A 16389-nucleotide genomic window follows, 5' to 3' on the forward strand; every position below is an offset into this window, starting at 1 on the left:
GTTCAGTGAAGTCACTAGACACTTTTGTCTTGGGTGTGTGTGACCCAAACTGAATGCCTCTCTGACTCATTTCAGCGCATCCTGATGTATGATATTATGCTGATCCTGTGTGTGTGTGATTTATAATTTGCATGAGAAACAAGAGGAAGTAGAATCAATATCAATTCACCAAGAACAGATTACACTTTTTTGTGTGTAAAAATAATCCAGAGTTTCTTTAGGTTTGTCACACCGGAGCAAATGCACGAGGGACAGGTGCGCAACGTAATGAGATTTAATAACGGACACAAAGTAAATGGTACATTAAGCAAACTTAGGCAAGGTCCACACTGTAAGGAAAGAGTATCCAGAAGTCAGAAGCAACACAAGAGTGAGGGAGGCAATTACTTAAATAGGAACACCAATGAAAATGGAATATGTGTGAGGGCAATTAGGGCAGACAAGACAGTGATAAGGTGCCCCCTGGTGGGCAAGGGTCATCACAATCTTACAAGATGGTAGAGGAATTTTATTCACTGCTGTGCTTTTTTGGTCGTGGTGTGCTGGGTTTTTTTTTCATTGTTTCTGAGATTGCAGAGCCCAGAAATGTAACATCCGTCCAATACCGGTCCCTGCCACTAGAGTGTTTTTTTAAATGGGTAAATGGGAACCAAACAATTGAATTAAATGAATTAAATTGAATGAAAGTGTGCATGTTGTGGAAATTATATTTCTTTCCATCTATTGTTCTATGATAATGAGGCTGCTCCAGAAAAAAGGCTGTAAAATAAGCTTAATTCCTGTCTTTGAAACATTTTCTGCACCAGCATTAGCACAAATCAAATCAAATCACTTCTATTATACAGACTCTATTGTGACTAGTACACAGGTATAGTGCACAAGAGTGAAATTCTTGCATGCAAAGGCTCTCAATGCAGGCATTGCAAAAGGAGGTCAAGGAAGGCTCATGTGCACAGCTTAAGCTGTTGTGAGAATAAAAAAAAAAAGCTGTGCGTGATGTGGTCTTGTAGTGAGATTTTAGCAGACCCACAAATATTCTTCACTTTTCTCTTATCCTCCAGCCACATGCAGTACCGTTCCAGCTATTAGATGCTCAGAAATGTGTTATCACTGTGCATTCAGCCTTAGCAAAGAAAGAAATGTGGGTGGTAGTAGCCTAGAACCAGAAGACACCTATGAACCAGAAGACCCAGGTTCAAACCCCACTTAACCCTAAATGTCTCCAGGGGGACTGTCCCTGCAACTACTAATTGTAAGTTGCTCTGGATAAGGGCCTCTGATAAATGCTGTAAATGTAAATGTAAAAGATCTGTGGAACATTGCATGGTTTGTCATAAAAACATATACTTGGAATTCCTGGGATATCCACACGGGGGCAGATGTGTGCATTTCTCTCTGGCCAGCATCCGATGCAGGTCTCTTCATCCGATGCAGGTCTCTTCAGTTGTCAAAAGTCTGCTGATATTTCAGGCTTGTCATTTTTAGAATTAATAAATAAAGTCATATGAACTACTGTTAAGTTGATAATCTTCATAAATTGAGGAATTTTTCCCAGCTGTTGTCATGTGCTGTGTATCACATTTGGCAATCACTTCACTTTAAATGTCTAGTACCTTCTCTCACTTCAACAGAATGGCCTCACGCTGATGAAGTTATACCAACACACCACACACATCCCACCATGACTGCTGTGTTGGAAACTGTCCCACACATATTGTTGTTCATAGATGAGGAACAAATGGTGTAGGTTCTAGATGCCATGTGACACCAGAAGAGCAACAGACCTCGCACTGTACATCTGCAAAGTAATAAAATGCCAATAAATTATGTTAGGTTGTCAAAAAAGATGTTCAGCCTTGCAAAGTCTGGCTGTGGGTTTCATGCTGTTGCGTCTATATAATTTAATAATCATTACATCACTAAATCATTGTAGATGAGAATTAATCAAGAGCTTAATTGCAGCAGATTTTAATGAGTTACAAAATTGCTTGCTTCAGACTGCAACCTGCCTTGGCCTGTAAAGTCTGATTTAACATATATTATACCTGAACACATCTATCCAACTTTTAGACCTTGGTGTGACCTATTTGTGGGAGCAAAGACAAACCCTTAAGGGAGCAACCTTAATAGAACTGAAAATTGGAGACCGAAAAAAAAAGCAGCATTATTAAGTGTTTTTAATTAGGTATCAGGAAAAAGCCACAGCCCCCTGTGGAGGAGGCTAAATATAATCAGAGCCGCTTGTGTGGTTCAGACTGCCGTCTTCAGGCGTCTTAAAAAAAAAAAAGAAGGTGTCCAGCATCGTATTTCATTTGTTGTCCAAGCCTGTTCTTTTTTTAGTGTTGTCCACTCACTGATTGTCCGTCATGTGACTTTTTTCATGCTTTGCAAAGCAATTTTCTTCCCAGCGCCAAGTGATGTCATTATGTGCTTGGGATGGACTGAGTGGAAGTGATAGTGTTTTCATTTTACACAATGTAAGTCTGTTTATGACCATTTATGCTACACATTGTGCAGGTTCTTTTATTATTTTTGGAGGGGTGGGGGTTATTCTTAAAATATCCATATGTAAAAACAATATATACATATCATAACTCGATCTTCTTCTCGCAAATGTTTTCTGGGTCATTTTTATCACATACCTCCAGTTTCCATACTCTCTAATTATTTTAATTATTCCAGTCTTTCCTTTTCTGTCCTTGAAAACTGGATCACAGAGTTATTTCCACGTTCACAAACCATGAAGTCTTATTCCTGGCCCCCTTAATGGTTTTAAACACCGATTCTTATGGATTAGACTTTGTGCTGGGTTGCTCTGAGACCCTGGTGATTAGCCTAAAGCATGTTTCACCTAATTAAGTCATTAATAGGGGGAAAGGTGTTTTTATGGTTAAATGAGAACTGAGATCTTTCTCATTATAAACATTTAAGCAAGATGTGGACAATCCAAATGTTTTCATTTAATCAGTTACATTTATGTAGTTTACAGCGTAAATGTAATAATGGAAACTTATGATACCTTACAATTAATAAAACTTTTTCTGTGCTTTTGCCTAAGCGTTCACGCTAAAGTTCTAAAAACATCCATTTCAGGTTTTCAGAATGATGACCAAGCTCGTGCGACCTTATTAGATGAAACTCTTGGGCACTGCCAGCTAAACAATACATAAAAAGCTTTTTAAGACCGGGATTCGTACGGGTCACCGTATCACTAGGCATTCGCATCTGAAGGGTTTCGGAATGCACAAGAGTGTTTCTTCTTCAGGGGATACGAATGAGGTCATGACGTTAAGCCCCGCCTCAGAGTTGTTGCGCTTTAGTGTTGTCACTGGAGACTGGGAACATCATTACCCTGTCAGGACGAGAGACGGCATCCCGAACATCCCAGCGACGAAGGCTTTTTACCCTTTCCAGCACCTTGCCCGGTAAGACTCCGTCTGCGTCTTTTACTGATTCCTACACTGCACTGAAATTGCTGGTTTACTTTTTTAGTTTGATTTCTATGCATCTGTGTAAGTATTTTTTGTGCTGTATGAATATTATTTACAGACAAGTGGCCAGTGCTTTTCTGCTTGTCTCTTTTTTGACCTTAAACTCTTGAATAATGACATCCGTCTGACTTTGTAACAGAGTCGAGCCTGCGATGCACATTTTTTGGTAGTTCATTCTTTCATAATTAACCAATTTAAAAAATATGTGACTCTTTAGGCTTTGAGAGCAGTTCGAAATGGCACACCACTTCCCCACCTTGTCCACTGACCAGAAGAAGGAGCTACATGAGATCGCCCTGCGCATTGTAGCCCCTGGGAAAGGAATCTTGGCTGCAGATGAATCTGTGGGTCAGTAGGTGGACAATTTCTCTGAAATCCGTTCTTTAGTTGCCCCCGGCTGTAAATTGGGAGATTTTAAACATAAATGGAATGCGCATGTGCTCAGATGGATTTTATAGAACCCCCACCACGGTGTGAAACTGTGGTTTCGTGGGACATTTGTGTTAGTGCGTGTATTCGTGCCTTTCAGGCAGCATGGGAAAGCGCCTTAACCAGATAGGTGTGGAGAACACAGAAGAGAACCGCCGACAGTTTCGTCAGGTGCTCTTTAGTGCCGACGACCGCATCAACAGCTGCATTGGAGGTGTCATCTTCTTCCACGAAACTCTTTACCAGACTGCAGACGATGGAACTCGCTTCATTAAGATGATTAAGGATAAAGGGATCACCGTTGGAATTAAGGTACATTCTTTTTAGCAGTAATGAAAGGCAGGTTTTGTCTCATACCTACATCTTTTCACTTGTGCTTTCACAGGTTGACAAAGGGGTGGTTCCATTACCAGGAACTAATGGAGAGACCACCACACAGGGTAAATAAACAGATTACATAATCCCAATAGAAGGTTCTAGAAGAGTCTAGAACAGAGTTGATGCACCCAGGCATACGCAAGGTTTCACCGTGTTGAGTAAGACTTGACCCGGAACATCTATTATTTTAGTGCTTTGGTTCTCACAAATACACACGAAGAAGAAAGGACTGACTGCTTAGTTTTATAGAATTAGTTTATAGAAAATATCCAGGCAGGAGTTGAGATTATCAGATGAAGATTATTCAGATTGGGCATCCTTTATAGAGCCCACAAACATTTATTTGGCAAAATATTCTTCAAGTCGCTCCATATACATCATACATACAAGAACTTTTATTGTTGAGTCATAGACTAAAAGCCTTAATTTGGTTGGTGTAAAGTGGGAGTTTCAATGTCTCAATGTTACTACTAGATTTTTTTCATTCCTTCCCTCACTTATGAAGCAATCCCTTTCTTGCCTTGAACCAAGAATCCATATTTGATGTGATATTGGCAAACATGACCCATGCCGTCAAGTCTTAGAACCATTAAAATAAGGGCCGAGTGAGCGGTGCTAACCGCAGTTTTTGTTGTAGGGCTCGATGGCTTGTCAGAGCGTTGTGCTCAGTACAAAAAAGAGGGGGCGAACTTTGCTAAGTGGCGCTGTGTGCTGAAGATCAGTGACTCCACGCCTTCCCAACATGCCATCGAGGAGAACGCCAAAGTCATGGCCCGCTATTCTAGCATTTGCCAGCAGGTAAGGAGGTGATAAAAAACGTGTGCCATTTTCCCATAGAAACGTATGTACTTTATGTTCTTTAAGATTAGTCATTCCATTCCATTCCATTCCATTCCATTACATCACAAATTATGCAACAATCACTTCCCATGTGTTTTACTTTTTCACAGGCCCAGTATTCGAGGATGTTAGTGAGCTTGTTAAAATGTTTAAGATTATTATTAAACTGATTTCTAAAATGTGCCCCATCAATATCCTTCTAGCATGGTATTGTGCCAATTATAGAACCGGAAATCTTGCCAGATGGAGACCATGACCTGAAATGCTGTCAGTTTGTGACAGAGAAGGTTGGTTCCGTCACCAGCGCTACATACACCTTGACGCTTCCCATTTACTTTCACTCAAGGGACTTTTTGGCCGCTGTATGTGCCTGCTTTGCAGGTCCTGACTGCCGTGTACAAGGCCATGTTCGAACATCATGTCTATCTGGAGGGCACGCTACTTAAGCCTAACATGGTGACTCCCGGCCACAGTTGCTCCACCAAATACACCCCGGAGGAAGTTGCCATGGCCACGGTGACCGCCTTACGTCGCACTGTTCCCCCCGCTGTCACAGGTTGCGTAGCTCCAACACAGCTCTCTCATAAAGTGCTGGGCAGTCCAGGCGTCTGCGCAGTTGAATATAAAATGCTTTGATATGCCTACAAGTTAAGCAATTGCTAACTTTAGCCATTTAATTTTTAACAGATTATTAAGAGATAGATGAATTTCTGAGTTCTTATATAATATTGAGAGCCGCATATTGTCCAAGAAATAGAATGGATGCCGCAATAAGTTACTGGAGTATGTTACGTTGTCCCCTGCAGGGGTGACGTTCCTCTCAGGAGGACAGAGCGAGGAGGAGGCTTCCCTCAACCTGAACGCCATCAACAACTGCCCACTGGTGAAGCCCTGGGCCCTGTCCTTCTCCTTCGGCCGCGCCCTGCAGGCCTCCGCACTGAAAACGTGGCGTGGGCACCGAGAGAACGAGAACGCCGCAACCGAGCAGTTCATCAAGCGGGCGGAGGCACGTTAACACTCCCCGGGCAGCAACAGTTGGAACATCCCTCTGATGCGTCTCGCGTTATTTCACATTATATGCTTCCTCACCAGATCAACAGTCTGGCGTCCCAGGGGAGGTACACCTTCTGCGGGGACAACAGCGAACAGTTCATTTACATCTCCAACTACGCCTACTAAGATCTGCTGATGACCCCAACACTCCTCGATCAAGAGCGAAATTCCCAGCCACACCCATAATGCTCACCTGAGAGCTTTGTGCTATCTATGTTCAGTTTAGTTTTAATATTTAGACAATTATACTGAGTTTAGATGCTTTGATGTCATTTAATATCAATTTACAAGATGTCTAAAATGTAGCCTGTTCAACTGAAGACAACATATTGGAAAGAGGCTGCTATGGAACCAGGAAAATGTACTAGTATTATAGTAATCTTAAATTAACTTGCCAATTAAAAATGCAAATCGTGATTCCGGCATCATTCCTGTGTTTAGTTTAACTAAGGATAACTTTATGTTAGGGTAACGCTCTGCTTGTTTCACATTGTTAAAATAGAATATTCTGGATCTGATAGATGGCTACAGTGTCTAACTGAAATGATATATTTTGTGATTGCCAGTGGTGGTGTGTTTTAAAACTACAGCAGAAATACCACTAATTCTGATAATAAAAATTTGCATTGTGTGAAAGAAACCTTTTTTTTTTTTCATTGCCTAAAAGAATGCATTTGTCAAATATGATTTACTTGTGATTTAAACATAAATGCAAAACACACTGTGCACATTTAGTTTCATTGTATATTCACAGGGGGTGAATCGTGCAAAAAAAGTATGCAATGTAATTTATAATGATTTATAAAAGTTAAAGTGGTTTATAGTAGCTATTTAGCAGAAATATCTAGTGAGGTTGCACAACGTAACAACGCGAGAATAAAAACAACATAACAACATAACAACATAATATTAGAACAAAGTAAAACTCCAACGCGGATCGTGAAATAAAATAGAATTAAAAAAAAAAAGCTCAATTCATCCATTCGGTCGTCGATCCATTCGTCGCTGCTGACGTGAACTAGGTTTTCCAGCGGATGTGGCCGCGCTCCGGCGGGTCAACATAAGGCGCTTCCGCTTCCCAGTCCCTCCGCTCCAGCGACGCGCGGTTCAGCCTGCGGACCAGCTCGGGCCTTTGCTGAGGCGACTTTTATTTGGCGTCTATGCGTAGTAGGAGCCGTTTTATCCCGCCGGCTTCTCTTTCTGGCTTCTGCGCGGCGGCTGTTCATTTAGCGCGGTAGCGTTTTTTTTTTTTTTTTTTTTTTTTTTTTTTAATATAAAGACTTTGGGTTTTTTTTTTAAAGCATGTCTGGCGGCGGCAGCAGCGTGATCAGAGGCCCGGCGGGTAACAACGACTGCCGCATCTACGTGGGGAACCTTCCCCCCGACATCCGCACCAAGGACGTGGAAGACGTCTTCTACAAGTACGGGGCCATTCGGGACATCGACCTGAAGAACCGCCGCGGAGGGCCCCCGTTCGCCTTTGTCGAGTTCGAGGATCCGCGGTAAGTGAGCCGGGCAGTTAGCGGCGAGGCTAAGCTAATTAGCGCCTCCGATCAATGGGCGCCCACGCTGCCGGAGTTTTACTTCCCGCACAAGCCCTGTCGTGTGGAGACGAACGCGTGGTTTTTTTTTTTTATTTTTAACTCGCGTCGCCGTGCGCATTTTACCCGTTTTTGCGCGTTTCGCCGCGGCCGCTTGTGCCCGGGCGGCGCCGGCTGCTTTGCCGCGCGAAATCTGTGGCGCTCGGCGGCGTTTTGTTCGCTCCGCGTCGTGCACGTTTTTTTTATTAGCCAGCATGCTAGTTGCGCCTCTCTTTGCGAACTCTGCTGCTCCTCGTGGAAATTATAATTTTATTTTCTACCCCCCTCTCTTTTCCGATCTTTTTGCTTGTTTTAATAGCGCGTGGAAGCAAAACAAAGCGCGTGCTCGGCGTCGGCGGCGCGCTTTGTTTAGCCGCTAGCCGCGTGGCTAGCCGGGGTCCGAATCGCGCTCGAACCGGAGTGGCGTTAGCGCTTGGTGGCTCGGGGGCGGCTGGTAGCGGCGCTCAGGAGCTGCGTGTGTTTCCAGGGACGCCGAGGACGCCGTGTATGGACGCGACGGCTACGATTACGACGGGTACCGCCTGCGCGTGGAGTTCCCCCGGAGCGGACGGGGCATGGGCCGAGGCGGCTTCGGCGGAGCGGGGGGCGGAGCGCCGAGGGGGAGATACGGACCCCCTTCCCGGCGGTCGGAGTACAGAGTCATTGTTTCAGGTGAGTTTGGGGGGGGCGTCTGTTGTAATTGGGGTGTAAATGGCAACTTTTGCTTCTGTTTGGACCCACGTGACCACAAAGTTCTGAAATGAATAAAGGTTTAAATACTGACGTTCAGAATCTGTGTAATATCACAGCACAGTCAAGCAGTTTTATTATATGAAGATGATCACAACTTCCGTCCAGAATCCAGGTTTGTTTTGACCAGTCCCTGTCTTTTTGCCTTCCAGGACTTCCTCCCAGTGGCAGTTGGCAGGACCTGAAGGATCACATGCGAGAGGCGGGTGACGTGTGCTACGCAGACGTGTTTCGTGATGGGACTGGGGTCGTGGAGTTTGTGCGCAAGGAGGACATGACCTACGCCGTTCGGAAGCTGGACAACACTAAGTTCCGTTCACACGAGGTGGGTTATCCTGATTATTTTCTAGTGTCTGACCGCTTTGTATGTAAATCCATCCACGTATGAATGGGCGGTGTGTAATATAATATCTCTCTCTCTCTCAGGGTGAAACAGCATATGTCCGGGTGAAGGTTGATGGCCCTCGTAGCCCCAGTTATGGAAGGTCTCGCTCAAGGAGCCGGAGTCGCAGCAGGAGTCGCAGCCGAAGCAAAAGTCGCAGTCGCAGCTACTCCCCCCGGCGTGGTGGCGGTCGCGGGTCTCCCCAGTACTCCCCTCGCCACAGCCACTCCCGCTCACGGTCTTAAGTGCTGCTGTCTGTCGGCTCGAATGCTGTACGTTAGGTGGAGCTCATCGTCAACCAACCTGCCCCCCCAGCCCCCTTTTTTATTTTTGGTTTTTGACCTCCCTCTCCGCTCCACTTCCCTTTTTCCTCGTATAATAGTCCTCCAAGGGATGTTTTTGCTGACCACATGCTTTTCATCTAGATTGTATTGTCCAAATTTTTGTATTTAATTTTTTTTTTTTTTTTTTAAATAAAACAAAAGTCTGGTGTTCTGTGAACTGCATTGAACTTCTTTTGTAAGCGTCCCTGTCAAGATGGGGTGGATTTTACTGTCTTCCTATAGATGTCTCATCATGGATTAAAGGAATCTTTGCAATAAAGCAGTTTTGTTTCTTATGTGCAGTTTTCACCTTATTTCTGGAGTTTTGGGGTTAACTCTGATAGCTTCTACTGATAAACATGGGGGAAGAGTGATCAGCAGCAATTTGGGTGGTTTTTTTTTTTTTTTTTAATCTTTGCTAGGGTTTCATAGCAGTTTCTTTTATATATATATATAGTTTGGCAATTTTGTTTTGTGGCCAACCTACATGCTCCAGTGTTTTTTGTTTGTTTATTTTTTTTAAGAACACTACAATACCACCATTGGGTGGTGGTGGCCTTGTGGATAAGGAAGCAGGCCCAAATTTAGAAGGTTGCTGGTTTGAGTACTGAATAATGCCACTATCGTCCCAACACGCCTGTGCTGGCTGCCCCCTGGGGTTGAGATGGGTTAAGTGTAAAGGACCCATTTATAGAACCGCCCTTATTGTCAATATCAAACCTTACTTTTTCAAATGCAATAGTTTTTCAAAAGAACATGACAATTGGTCTGCCAGTAATTTAGTGTTCCTTAAAAACAATATTTAATAGGGTTTGGACTGGAAAGATCATTCCATTTTTAATATAGTCTCTTTTAATGAATTTAGAGGTTTTCTACAACCTTTACTGTCAGGATGAGTCGTATTTTAAGTAAAGGTACATAGGTGTACCTTTACTTAAAAAAAAAAAAAACCTGCACCATTTTATTCGGCCTGAAATAGCCGCTAGGGGGAGCCCCCTCAGAGCGTTAGTGTGAGCCAGGTTCGAGCCTCTGGCCTGGGCAGCACTGATCTTGGTTGGGTTGCAGTCCGGCTCCATCGTGTGCTGCAGGGCCTTCTGTGGCCTTGGTGTGTGTAGAATGCGCTGCGACTCTGTGTGTATTCATGCAGGTTCGACCACAGCTCATCAGGAAACAGAAGAACCAGTTCAGCAGAAATAGTACTTTATTCTCAGTGGAAAAAGGCAAAAATAAATAAATTTTTGTGTGCTTGTGTCGAAATCCTTGACATTTCATAAAACTTGAACCCGAGTCTTTTCTGGCTTCTGCTCTCTCTATTTACATTCCACTAAATCATTTTAAGTGAGAAACATGCTGCCTTAAGTCACCATGACCTGTCTGACCAATCAGCTCTCTCGATGTGCTCCTTAGATGTATGGTTAACAGGCGACTCGTGATTCCATTGCATTTCTTGAGTGGAAGATCTTCCAGAAGAGTCCAGACGTCCAGCGCAATGAGCACCATGTGAAACTTCATGAGAAATGGCATTAATGTCGCCTGTCCTTCCAAATCTAACAGCTGTTGGAAGCCCTCGGTGCTTAAAGTCAAGCTCGAGTCCTGAAGCTTTAAAGGGTAGGAAGTTCGAGCTCAGACCTCTCTGAGCGCATACTGTTTCCTCCCCCCATCTAAAGGCACAGAGAGAGCAAGAGAGACGGAGGAGAAGGGTGGAGGAGAATTGGTGTCTTCTCCTTGTTAGTCTTATAATTCTTACTTCTTTTGCATGAATCTAATTATGAAGGCCGTGCTTGTTTTGCTCTTATTTGTCGCAACATCCGCGACAGGAGACGAAGGTGAAATCTTCTCATTTGCTTCTTTCATGCTGTGTTATTTCATTTTAAAATCGCAGAGCTGCTTAATCCTCCGTTTTGGAACAGGTGTGGGCAAAAATAAGATATTAGAAATGACTAATGTTTTATATTTTTTTCTTACTTTATACTTTATTCCAGGCAATGTGGTATTTTATGGAAGCTATGTGACCATGACTTGTCCTAACGGGACAAAACTTTACAATGAGAAAAACGATGAAGTGGAAAATTCAATAAATTATATTGAAACCCCAGAACCAAAATACCATTGTGAGGGAGACGCAATCCAGTTTTATATAAAAGGAAAAGGTGAGGAGGCATTTTTTTAAACATGACACTGAATTTTGTGTAGTTACTACTACTTTACAACTGCATCCACTCAAATTTACAAACCGGATTTTTTCATTCTAATCATTCTCAGCCTTTCATTTGTCTGAACAACGGCAAGATTCAGAGAACAGAATTTTATCTGTTTATATTTTATGCTATTTTAATTTTATTTAACTGTGACTTTACCTCACTGTTTTTAAGAATTTTGCATAGCTGTACTGTGTTTTCATGTAAGGCGCTTCGATCTTTAATGTGAAAGAAGCAGTATTATTTGTGAAGTGACACAGATTGTCACAGTGCACACAGTGAAATTTGTCCTCTGCATTTAACCCATCACCCTTGATGAGCAGTGGGCAGCCATGACTATTATTAGGACAGCCAGTATTATTACGTGAACATCGTAAGGTGTTTGAGGGCTGCTGCATGGCCTGCTGAAGTCCTCTTGTTCCTTTACAGCCTGTGAGGGCTGTTATGATGTGGATTATGCTGTTATGCTGGGGGCTATTGCCTGTGACCTGCTGATCACGGGGGCCGTCATCCTCTTCGCATGGGTCCGCGGCAAGAGGAAGTCTGGATCTGCCGCAGGTACCTGACAAGGCGTGTAGATGACTGCGGGATTTGTTGCCGCTTTTTGTCTCACTACAGCTCCAGCCGCACTGACACAATCCATAATGTTCATCATAATAATGTTCAGCTGTCTTTCTTTACTGCCACCATTTCATGTTTTGGGGGAAATTTTCTTTGAGAGGCCACAAAAAAAAACACGTTGCAATAGAGAATATACTTTTCACACTAAAAATATTTTAACTAGACTTACCAATCATGTAATGTTGGGTAATCTATGATAAAATGTCTATCGGATCACTACCATGATGAGGTAAATAAAAACATTGATAATGAATTATTACATTTGATTAGTAGATTTTTTTCTGTACTGTAACATTGTGTGTATTATTTCTGATTTTGCCCTTTATTAAACAGATGCCCCACCACAGCCGAACAACACACATTATGAGGTGAGAGACAATTTAACCTTTATAATGGCAAAATATTAACAACGCGGGTCATTGTTAATAATGTCATTGTCTACAACCTGTAAAATATGTTTATTTTTTGGTTTCCAGCCCCTGAGCGACTACACCCGCAGTAAAGACACGTACGCTGCAGTCAAGAGAACCAGTTAGATACTACAGAAGGAGCCAAGGGCAGTGAAATGGTATTTAATTCAAGAGCAGTGTCTGGAGCTGTGAAACTGTAAGATTGGCAAAAAATCGAATCACCATAATTCCTGTTTTCTTTTGGCAAAATCTGCACAAAATTATTTTCCTTGCAGTTAAATGAATGGAAACTCTTTTTAAAACAGTTACAGTCGCTGCAGACATATGATCTGGAGATTACAGTCATGATTACACAAACCCTAACGTCTGGAGGAATGAGGATGTCAGTGGAAAGTTCTTTGTTGAAATAATTTTCTGACTGTCTTATAAACTTCACCAGACTCGCAACTTTGCTGTTTGCTTGTTTGTTTGTTTGTTTGCCGTATTAATATTAATGTGCTTGGAAAAAATAGAGAATCAGTTCATAAACTGACTTTTTGTTTGTTCGATATGTCCACTTTGAATAATAATAATTAGAAAAACAGTCGCAAATCAAACGGGTATATTTTATATGTAGGTTAAAAAGGCAAATGCCATAAACATATTACTTACCATTTGACTTATTAAGGTTCGGCATGAACTTAAACCCTTACAGACCTTTTGGAAACGTTTGTTTTGTGTGTGTGTGTGTGTGTGTGTGTGACTGAGGGCAGCTTGATGCTTCGGTCCTCCTTCAACCACATAACTGCTGACTGAAATAGAACATCCGCCGCAGAACTCCTGTAGGTGTCTGTAGGGGGTCGTATCTGATGTAAAGGCCGTGGTCTTCAGCAGTGGGTGATGGTGAAGTAATTAACACAAGCTGTAGTTAATGTAGTTAAGCCAGGATGTTATGCTTGTAATTAATACAGCACTGTAGAGTAAAGTAGGAGGCAAGGCCTCCTTCAACAACAGCTCCGAGAGGGCTGAACCCCATTTCAGCGGGATAACGCGCCCCGCCACACTGCATGGTCCCGCTGATGTGGCTGTGAGATGTGCGGCGAAGGCTCAATCCGACAGCTCGGTACTGGACTCCACTGCAGGTCAGGGCTGTCTTGGTGCTAGAGAGGGGGACCCGGGCGACATCAGGCCGCTTTCTCCTGCTGTCCGCCAGGTGGCGCCAAAGCTTTAACACGCACTTGCATTGCACGATCCAGGCGAACGTTACGATGAACTTTAACTTCATTCAACAGATGCAGAATGGAAAGAATTACCCAGACTTACACAATGCGTTCAGAATGTTTGAGTGTCATAAAAACAGACTTAACTTCACATAACTTCATGTCCACAGTATAATGAAACAAAACCCAGTCCAAAAGCTGGTGAAACGGTGTTTCTCAGAATGAATTACTTCCCCAGACAACATATTGTTTATGAGCAAGATTCTTTAGTTGAGCTCTGTAGCAGTAAAACACGCAATGAAGGATTTTTTTTACAGTTTCCAACACAGCACACCACAAAAAAACACAGATTTCTCACAATAAAATTCTGATAAAAAAAGCACTATTCTGCACGTCACACAGTGTGGACAAGAATAAGTGTGAAATGTCCACAATCAGCACTCTTCAGGCACGACAGGGTCTCCTCTGAGGCTCGAAGTGACTCCAGGCTGCGCCATGATGCAGCTTCCTGCCTGACTGAGGAGGACATGCAGAGAGAAGACGCACGAACTTTACAAACCAAAAGAACTGCAAAGGAGCGGAATCATAATGAATTTTACCCTTCTTTTTCTGTCCTTCATCGTCCTCTGTGTCAAAGGTCATGGTGAGCAGCTTGAATTGGTTCTCTGTTCTTCCTTCACATCGAGCATTTTGGACCAGAGGTAGCTGGTTATGATCATATGGTGTGTGCTTTATTGGTTTAATGTGTAATGTAAGTGATTAGAAACACTCTCTGCTGGACATGTTACAAATGCTGACTGTAACGGCGATTTGGTTCATTTTCTCTAAAGACATTTTATTTTCTGTCTATCGGTGATGCCTGCATTTGTCAATAAATTCAGCCTTTGAGGTTTGTTGTATTATAATGGATGCCTCCATAATGCCATTATAACGGCTGTTTTTAAAAACAGATGTTTCAGATGTTTCATTTTGGCAAGACTCAGTTCATTTCCAGTGTCCTGAGTTCGATGGGGACAAGACCACAAAAAAGGAGCACAACAACCTCGTGGTTTTCAACGCAACGCACGAAAAAATCAAATTTTCAGAAAGTATCAAGGGCCAGTATTCCTGTGCTGATAAGACAGTTCAATTCTATGTCAAAGGAAAGGGTAAGGAACCGTCATCCCTGGTAATTATGAATATAAAAAATATATATATATTATAATGTGTTATTTGGTTGTTTACCCTGCATCCACAAGTGATGGGTTACTAACAAACGTGGTAATTTGAGAGTTTAAGTCGTTCTTTTACAGGGTGCCCAAACTGTTATGATCTAAATGCTACTTTCTTGGGTATCGTGATCGGGCTGGACCTGGCAGTCACCACGTTTCTCATGTTCATTGTGCACTACTTCGCCAAGGGCAGGTCTCCGTCCACGCCACAAAAAAGTAAGATGAGCATTTTCTTCATCCCACCTGCCTGTCTGTCCCAACGTTTTTTGCTTTTTAGAGCATCTGTTCCTCACAAAATGTCTTCATTTCAACCTCCTGTGCTTCCATCCTGTTGACGATCCAAATTAGGCAATGAGTGGAATGAAAGCATCATGTCAGGAACATCAATTTCACATGTGACTGTTCTGTTATTTTGCTAAATTGCAGCACGTGGACAAAGGAACGCCCCACAGCCCCCCGAGCCAGACTATCAGGTATCCCCGCCTTCAAAGCTCTGATGCTGGTGTGACTCCAGAAGGGTCAGGTGTGTGATTCTTCTCATTCTTCTTGTGACAGCCTCTGAACATTGGTTCGCGCAGCAGAGACACGTACGCAGCGGTGAACAGGATGGGCTAGAGGGCCAGGGACATCTTCATCTGATCTTCATCCGGGCTCCTCTACTGTGTAAAGATGTTTCATTTTCACGTGTTAAATGACGTGTTACTTCTAACTGTGTGAATTATGTATTTGAAATATGAGCTAAACAAATAAAGTCTTTTATGGTGTGATGCGTGGAAAATGTAAAATGTAATTTTTGCGGTGGCGTGGACCTAAATCATCCACATCCGCGTCTGATTCACATTCTTCATCTGGCATCAAGTGAGAATGACTGCACCCCGCCTGGTTTATATTTGCGTATTTTCTTGATGGTAGATGGATTGTAGGGTTCAAGAGTCCTACAGGTTTTAAGCAGGTCCGCATTTGTACATCTTGTGTACAGCAGGTGTGGAATTGCTTCTGGGTGCCTGGTCGGAGTTCAAGAATGCGTCTCTTGTTTGGTTTAGATGGAGACCACAGAACATCAAGCTACCATGAAACACCCACTCAGGAAGGAGGTTTTCAGGTTCTCAAGACAATTCTTCTAGTAACGCCTGTGCCATTAATTGTCCTCTCTGTTAGTGTTCCAGACGAGGTAAACGGGGACATGGTGTCATAAGATGGCCTCCCTGCAGGCACTGAACTATTAGACCTGGCGATTAGCAGGTTTTACTTGGATCTAGTTCTGTGGAGCTTTTTTGGCCCTGCAGACTGTTCAGCAGACACTGTTGTCTCAAAGACATTTGAGATCAAATCTCACTTCCTGTTTGTTTTTTCACCCGTGCATTCTTTCAAATTAAACATGATTCTGTAGAAATTAATTTTCTAAAAATAAAAGTATTATTTATAAATCTGTTGATTTTACTGGAACAAATGTGATTTATTTTAAAGGGAGTGAATATTTTACATTTATCAGATTTATTTATTCGGCTTAGTAATGATACAATT

At 42.7% G+C, this 16389-nt stretch overlaps 3 protein-coding genes across 5 annotated transcripts; all 3 read left to right on the forward strand.

Annotated features, from left to right (window-relative positions):
* The first annotated feature begins 3338 nt into the window (after window positions 1-3338).
* On the forward strand, window positions 3339-6369 carry LOC114801602 (fructose-bisphosphate aldolase C-A-like). Its single transcript, XM_028999676.1, has 9 exons — window positions 3339-3425; window positions 3709-3839; window positions 4021-4232; window positions 4306-4360; window positions 4936-5096; window positions 5342-5425; window positions 5520-5694; window positions 5945-6144; window positions 6231-6369. Exons 2-9 carry the CDS (start codon window positions 3728-3730, stop codon window positions 6315-6317), a joined length of 1086 nt encoding a protein of 361 aa, XP_028855509.1. The 5' UTR covers window positions 3339-3425; window positions 3709-3727; the 3' UTR covers window positions 6318-6369.
* Window positions 6370-7452: 1083 nt separating this feature from the next.
* Window positions 7453-9506, forward strand: LOC114801604 (serine/arginine-rich splicing factor 1-like). The gene is made up of 4 exons (XM_028999677.1): window positions 7453-7693; window positions 8259-8443; window positions 8674-8846; window positions 8948-9506. Exons 1-4 carry the CDS (start codon window positions 7494-7496, stop codon window positions 9146-9148), a joined length of 759 nt encoding a protein of 252 aa, XP_028855510.1. The 5' UTR covers window positions 7453-7493; the 3' UTR covers window positions 9149-9506.
* A 4631-nt stretch (window positions 9507-14137) lies between these two features.
* On the forward strand, window positions 14138-16294 carry LOC114801607 (T-cell surface glycoprotein CD3 epsilon chain-like). Of its 3 annotated transcripts, none has more exons than XM_028999682.1 (6): window positions 14138-14297; window positions 14605-14802; window positions 14947-15081; window positions 15292-15338; window positions 15421-15528; window positions 15845-16294. In XM_028999682.1, the coding sequence occupies exons 1-5, from the start codon at window positions 14243-14245 to the stop codon at window positions 15478-15480; spliced, it is 495 nt and encodes a 164-aa protein (XP_028855515.1). In that variant the 5' UTR covers window positions 14138-14242; the 3' UTR covers window positions 15481-15528; window positions 15845-16294. The 3 variants fall into 3 exon arrangements, with proteins under 3 accessions (XP_028855515.1, XP_028855516.1, XP_028855514.1); XM_028999683.1 differs by having other exon boundaries at window positions 15848-16294; XM_028999681.1 differs by lacking the exon at window positions 15845-16294 and having other exon boundaries at window positions 15421-15638.
* Window positions 16295-16389: the final 95 nt, after the last annotated feature.

Source organism: Denticeps clupeoides, chromosome 13 (assembly GCF_900700375.1).
Source record: "Denticeps clupeoides chromosome 13, fDenClu1.1, whole genome shotgun sequence".
NCBI classification, from domain to species: domain Eukaryota; kingdom Metazoa; phylum Chordata; class Actinopteri; order Clupeiformes; family Denticipitidae; genus Denticeps; species Denticeps clupeoides.

What these genes read in the sequence shown, in the direction of transcription:
- LOC114801602 (XM_028999676.1), top strand. Translation starts at nt 3,728, where the DNA reads ATGGCACACCACTTCCCCACCTTGTCCACTGACCAGAAGAAGGAGCTA. An exon ending in TGGAGAGACCACCACACAGG is followed by an intron (nt 4,361 to 4,935) that starts GTAAATAAACAG and finishes TTTTTGTTGTAG; the next exon opens with GGCTCGATGGCTTGTCAGAG. An exon ending in AGTTCATCAAGCGGGCGGAG is followed by an intron (nt 6,145 to 6,230) that starts GCACGTTAACAC and finishes CTTCCTCACCAG; the next exon opens with ATCAACAGTCTGGCGTCCCA.
- LOC114801604 (XM_028999677.1), top strand. Translation starts at nt 7,494, where the DNA reads ATGTCTGGCGGCGGCAGCAGCGTGATCAGAGGCCCGGCGGGTAACAAC. An exon ending in GTACAGAGTCATTGTTTCAG is followed by an intron (nt 8,444 to 8,673) that starts GTGAGTTTGGGG and finishes TTTGCCTTCCAG; the next exon opens with GACTTCCTCCCAGTGGCAGT. An exon ending in CTAAGTTCCGTTCACACGAG is followed by an intron (nt 8,847 to 8,947) that starts GTGGGTTATCCT and finishes TCTCTCTCTCAG; the next exon opens with GGTGAAACAGCATATGTCCG.
- LOC114801607 (XM_028999682.1), top strand. Translation starts at nt 14,243, where the DNA reads ATGAATTTTACCCTTCTTTTTCTGTCCTTCATCGTCCTCTGTGTCAAA. An exon ending in TCCGTCCACGCCACAAAAAA is followed by an intron (nt 15,082 to 15,291) that starts GTAAGATGAGCA and finishes GCTAAATTGCAG; the next exon opens with CACGTGGACAAAGGAACGCC. An exon ending in CCCCCGAGCCAGACTATCAG is followed by an intron (nt 15,339 to 15,420) that starts GTATCCCCGCCT and finishes TTCTTGTGACAG; the next exon opens with CCTCTGAACATTGGTTCGCG.